This window comes from Ambystoma mexicanum, chromosome 1q (assembly GCF_040938575.1).
Source record: "Ambystoma mexicanum isolate Mex_15411 chromosome 1q, UKY_AmexF1_1, whole genome shotgun sequence".
NCBI lineage: Eukaryota > Metazoa > Chordata > Amphibia > Caudata > Ambystomatidae > Ambystoma > Ambystoma mexicanum.
Window position 1 is genome coordinate 27,425,569 of NC_090922.1, and position 6,000 is coordinate 27,431,568.

At 43.5% G+C, this 6,000-nt stretch overlaps 1 protein-coding gene across 3 annotated transcripts in view; it reads left to right on the plus strand.

Moving 5' to 3' along the window:
• Positions 1-5,741, plus strand: part of LOC138523536 (intelectin-1-like) — a 37,401-nt gene extending 31,660 nt beyond the window's left edge. For all 3 annotated transcript variants that reach the window (XM_069635444.1, XM_069635446.1, XM_069635445.1), the window contains exon 8: positions 5,375-5,741. In XM_069635444.1, the coding sequence (XP_069491545.1) occupies positions 5,375-5,527 (153 nt within the window). In that variant the 3' untranslated portion in view covers positions 5,528-5,741. The remainder of the gene's footprint in view (positions 1-5,374) is intronic.
• Positions 5,742-6,000: the final 259 nt, after the last annotated feature.

A 6,000-nucleotide genomic window follows, 5' to 3' on the forward strand; every position in this document is an offset into this window, starting at 1 on the left:
CTGATTGAAAGTGTGGCAGTGCGTGGTGAACTCCAGAGGTATTCCTAGTAATGCTATATAAGTAATGGCCCCCTGATTCGGCAAGGCTATATTAGAACGGCATAGATTATATGACCTCACCAATCAGGGGTCGCTGTGCCCCAAGCACATGAAGAATACATCAATTGCTTCTAGGTACTTGTGCAACGTAGCCATCACTATTTTCCCAGGTCTTAGCGGATTGCAGAATGCAGCCAGGTTCGAATCTTGGAGAATGGAGAATGCAGACAATTTATTGATTCTAGGTACCCATGGAATGTATCCATCACTCCATTCCAGATCCATGCGGAATGCCGCCACTATATTACTTCAGGTGAACTAGAATGTAGCCATTTCACTGAATCAGGTGAACGCAGAATAGTCCTTCATGGAACCTAAGCTAATTGCACAATCTAGCACAAATACTGAACCGAGGCGAAATTAAGAATGTTAGTAAGCTTGGAATCTTGAAGAATGTACAATATAACCAGATACTGAATCTAGAAAATGGTCGATGGCAAAATGTACACTGATCCTACGAGCAAGTAGAATGTAGCCCTACTTTAAAGCAAGTTGATTTAGAGCTTTGCCATCAGACTTATTCTGGGTCACTGCTTAGAATGTAGACCATGCAATTAACCTGTTACTCTCCATGCATAGGGAACATTGCCAAAGTCACAGCTGCAGACCCACATGCATCTGCCATCATACACCACTTCAAGACACCTCGCACACCTCTGCCATAAGGATGTAGCTACCCATCACAGCAAAAATGTGATACGTAGATGCACACATAACATCTATCCCACTCTTGCTTACCCCTTCTGCACCACTTCCCACCACCCATCCATATGCCAGATCGCCATGGGTGGCTAGCAGGGACTTGGCCACCCCTCATATCTTAAGCACTGGCCAATATGCACACACGCATACAAGCACCTCTTTGAATTTCTTCCGATACTCGAACTCGGGTCCCATAAGGGCATTCAATGTACAGCGCATTGTGGCCAGATACGTATGTGTACTGACATTTAAGGTCAATGTGCAGATTTGACCCCTTCTTCACAGGCTTGCTATTTAAAGACCATTAAGTAGCACGCTCTGTAGTCTTAATGTGCAGGGGGAATTGTACCTTAAAATAGGCCCTGAATTCAGTTGGGCACACATCTGGTTTTGTGTAAATTGTATTCGGGTATGGACAGCAATCCTGTACCCCTGCCCGAATAACCTTCTTAACGTTCCCAGTGGGCTAGTCTTTCGAAAAAAGGCAGGATCTGCTCTGGTGAAGGGGTTTCGCGGCTTGTTGCGGTCAGATGACAGCTCCAGGGAATACCTGTCTGAGTGACAGGAAAACAGAAACATCCCTTGTGGCTACCAGAAGATCAAAGGGCAGAAGAAGAAACTAAACAAGGATTGGCAAAACCAATAGTTTGGGATACTGAGTAGGGATAGCATAGGGATTTACCTGGCATGGTTATAACGGTAACGGTACTACCTGGCCATAAGAGGGTAACAGCTGGCCCATGTTTGTTAGTACCTGAGCGTATCATGGCAATACCTATCTAAGAGCCAAACTGTTGACATTGGCAATGGTTATTATTCACAGGAATTCAGTGCAAGAAGAGATGAATTGACACGCATATTGATTATATGCCAAGTGACTAAAGGCACGCAATTTATGACATTTTTAGCACGCCAGAACAATGTTTACATCTTGAATTAAACCATTGCATTTAAAAATATTTTTTAGAAATACCATTGGTGTCCTAAGAACACAGTTAGGTCAAAGACATCCCAGGAGTGCCTGGGTTGGATGCAGACTACAAGGGTAGTGGGTGGTAATGGCCATATTGACAAGAATATCCATCGACAGTCAGTGAGTGGGTAAAAAGCTAAACAACGCCCAAAAGCTGTGTGTTCCTCCTCAAAATCCATCTCTCTCCTATTGTCAGTTTCAGTTTTAATAGTGTTGGCTTGCAGGCAGCCCTACAGCGCCATCTAACAGCCAAAACTAAAAATAAAGAAAGACGAGGAGATAAAAGGCAACATGGAGAGGTGTGTGACAGAGAGATGCGAAGACATAGAGGAAGAAACACAAGGTGAACTAATGACAGAGGACACAAGGGGAAGATGATAATAACACATGTATAGGGGAGTAAGCTATATAATTGAAAACACATGTACAAAAACATGTTGGATTGCAGCTAGGAAGGAGTGAAAGCAATATCCTTAGAAGTAACTATATATGCATGGGTTAGAAAGGTCAATTTAGTTTAGAGTCGTATGTGCCCCTAGTCACTACGCCAGGCCAATATTTTTGCACGGTCGTTACCTTCAAATGCATGTTTTACTTTCCATCTCCAGTTTATCGAGGGATTGATAGTGTAGATGTGGCCCTTTTATGGTGGGCGGGGAGGGGGGAAGCTGTAGACATATATTGAAATCAACTGTGCATTAATTAGAAAACACACTGAGCACATTTAAGGTTTAGCGCAAGAAACATGCAGACAATGGAATAGGCTCTCTGCAGATATTGTGCTGAATGGATTAGACACCCACAATGCATAAATAGCAACATCGCAGTCCATAAGGATTATGCAAGTCGCTCGAGGGGAGACGGGGTGGGGGACAGGCCACTGCCGTCTACCTTGCTACCCCCAAAGAGATTCCTTAGTTCTTTGCAACGGCCAATGAGGCCTTGACGCATTGCATGATTACGCGTTGGCACTGAATGCCCAACCAAGGCATTAACCAATGACAGCAGTGAACGCGGCTCATCCAGCCATGGAGGACACGTTCCACCGGGAACAGAGCAGGTCCTGGCTACAGGCATGCAAGCAGAGGCCTCCTAAGGCCACTGTCCGCACCACCAACCAGATGTGTCAGGCAGCTTTTTCTTAAGGTGAATCAGGTGCAAGAAGCAGGTGCCCCTTGCAGCCTTAAGGTTCTGCATTCACTGTTGTACACAAAGAGGAACTTACGAGCGAGCTGCCCATGAAGGTATCGCACCAAAACATCGCAGCCCATTACTGCGAGCTACATTTAGCTGGATTTCTTTTATGAATTTCATCGTAATATAGGGGGGATATTAATAAGGTGGTGGGATGGGGAGAGGCAGCAGGAGGTCTCCCCCGCAGTCATATGCGATGAAATGTGCAAGAAAAAAAATCCACTAAATCGAAATGAATTTCTTGGGTGCAGGCCAAAGATCTTTTTTTCAAATGGTAGTGCTGTGATAGTAGGGCTCTGAACTGTGACTTGACTAGTTAATGTGTATGCATTTATTCTACATAGCAGGAGAAATGCTGTTGGTAGTGCTGTGATAGTAGGGCTCTGAACTGTGACTTGACTAGTTAATGTGTATGCATTTATTCTACAAAGCAGGAGAAATGCTGTTGGTAGTGCTGTGATAGTAGGGCTCTGAACTGTGACTTGACTAGTTAATGTGTATGCATTTATTCTACAAAGCAGGAGAAATGCTGTTGGTAGTGCTGTGATAGTAGGGCTCTGAACTGTGACTTGACTAGTTAATGTGTATGCATTTATTCTACAAAGCAGGAGAAATGCTGTTGGTAGTGCTGTGATAGTAGGGCTCTGAACTGTGACTTGACTAGTTAATGTGTATGCATTTATTCTACATAGCAGGAGAAATGCTGTTGGTAGTGCTGTGATAGTAGGGCTCTGAACTGTGACTTGACTAGTTAATGTGTATGCATTTATTCTACAAAGCAGGAGAAATGCTGTTGGTAGTGCTGTGATAGTAGGGCTCTGAACTGTGACTTGACTAGTTAATGTGTATGCATTTATTCTACATAGCAGGAGAAATGCTGTTGGTAGTGCTGTGATAGTAGGACGCTGAACTGTGACTTGACTAGTTGATGTGTATGCATTTATTCTACATAGCAGGAGAAATGCTGTTGGTAGTGCTGTGATAGTAGGGCGCTGAACTGTGACTTGACTAGTTGATGTGTCTGCAATTATTCTCCATAGCAGGAGAAATGCTGTTGGTAGTGCTGTGATAGTAGGGCGCTGAACTGTGACTTGACTAGTTAATGTGTATGCATTTATTCTACATAGCAGGAGAAATGCTGTTGGTAGTGCTGTGATAGTAGGGCGCTGAACTGTGACTTGACTAGTTGATGTGTATGCATTTATTCTACATAGCAGGAGAAATGCTGTTGGTAGTGCTGTGATAGTAGGGCGCTGAACTGTGACTTGACTAGTTGATGTATCTGCAATTATTCTCAGTAGCAGGAGAAATGCTGTCGGTAGTGCTGTGATAATAGGGCGCTGAACTGTGACTTGACTAGTTGATGTGTCTGCAATTATTCTCCATAGCAGGAGAAATGCTGTCGGTAGTGCTGTCATAGTAGGGCGCTGAACTGTGACTTGACTAGTTAATGAATATGCATTTATTCTACATAGCAGGAGAAATGCTGTTGGTAGTGCTGTGATAGTAGGGCGCTGAACTGTGACTTGACTAGTTGATGTGTATGCATTTATTCTACATAGCAGGAGAAATGCTGTTGGTAGTGCTGTGATAGTAGGGCGCTGAACTGTGACTTGACTAGTTGATGTGTCTGCAATTATTCTCCATAGCAGGAGAAATGCTGTTGGTAGTGCTGTGATAGTAGGGAGCTGAACTGTGACTTGACTAGTTAATGTGTATGCATTTATTCTACATAGCAGGAGAAATGCTGTTGGTAGTGCTGTGATAGTAGGGCGCTGAACTGTGACTTGACTAGTTGATGTATCTGCAATTATTCTCAGTAGCAGGAGAAATGCTGTCGGTAGTGCTGTGAAAGTAGGGTGCTGAACTATGACTAGACTAGTTGATGTTTCTGCAATTATCCTCTGTAGCAGGAGAAATGCTGTCACAGCCATAATTGCTAAGTGTCTAAAAGCATGGCACGGTGTGGACCAGATGTAGGCTAGTAGTGCCATTTTGGAATGGGTTGATATGCACATCTTGATGGGCGCATTGGACAATTTTGTAACAAATTTAAGTAAGGCTCCATTCATTCAGGCTTACCTATGCTTCCCTTTGGGTCACCTCCAAGATTTTCCCTCATTTTATTGATTTATCTTTGATGAATAATGCTTTTGAAGCAAACATGGCACAGCAGGACGGAGCGGCTGGGAGGAGGATGGGAGGGGGTGCAATGACTTTAAAGTCTGAGATAAAAGTTGGGCAAATCTAGGCCTTTTCACAACTTGACCAAAGTTGTCTTGCGCAGTTAATACTAGTTGTGTGACAGTCATACGATAACAATCAGACTGACAGGGAATTGTGGCAATTAGGAAAAGCTTTCTTCCAATGAGTCTAATTGTTGTGTTGTCATCCCTACTTTTTCAGCATTGCCTCGGTGGGGGAGGGCACTTCCCTGAAGCGGCGCCCAGGCAGTGTGGCGACTTTGCCGGTTTTGATTGGGATGGGTATGGAACCCGTGCAGGCTGGAGTACAAGCAGAGAGATCACGGAGGCCGCAGTGCTGCTCTGGTACCGCTAAGCGTTGTTCTGGCAGCTGAAATCCGGAAACAGCAGCAATAACACAATCCCTTTCTTCATCACTTTCAGACAATTCACATTTTATGATGAGAAAGAGATTTGGGGCTTGGGACTAGCAGGTGTGCTTGCTGTATCCCCATAGTATGCCTTTAACTGTAAAATGTTCACGTTTTTCACTTCTCAAAAATCAAAATAAAAAAATCAAATGAAATGGTCACGTTCTGCTTTGCTGATTTTATTAACGCCTTATTTGTAGTTTTATGCATGATCAAACTTAACTTCCATTTAAAAAGATCACCCATTGTGCTAGGCTTTGATTCGTTAATGTAGTATCAATATCCAAAACCTAAGTTATTAATATAAGTATCATTTGACTTTAGCACGCTCAAGCTGCACAAGCTGGGCCTTAAAAGAGCACTTTGCACAGAAAACAAGAGAATGGGGAACTAAAGAGAGAACGCTTAATCATTTGTC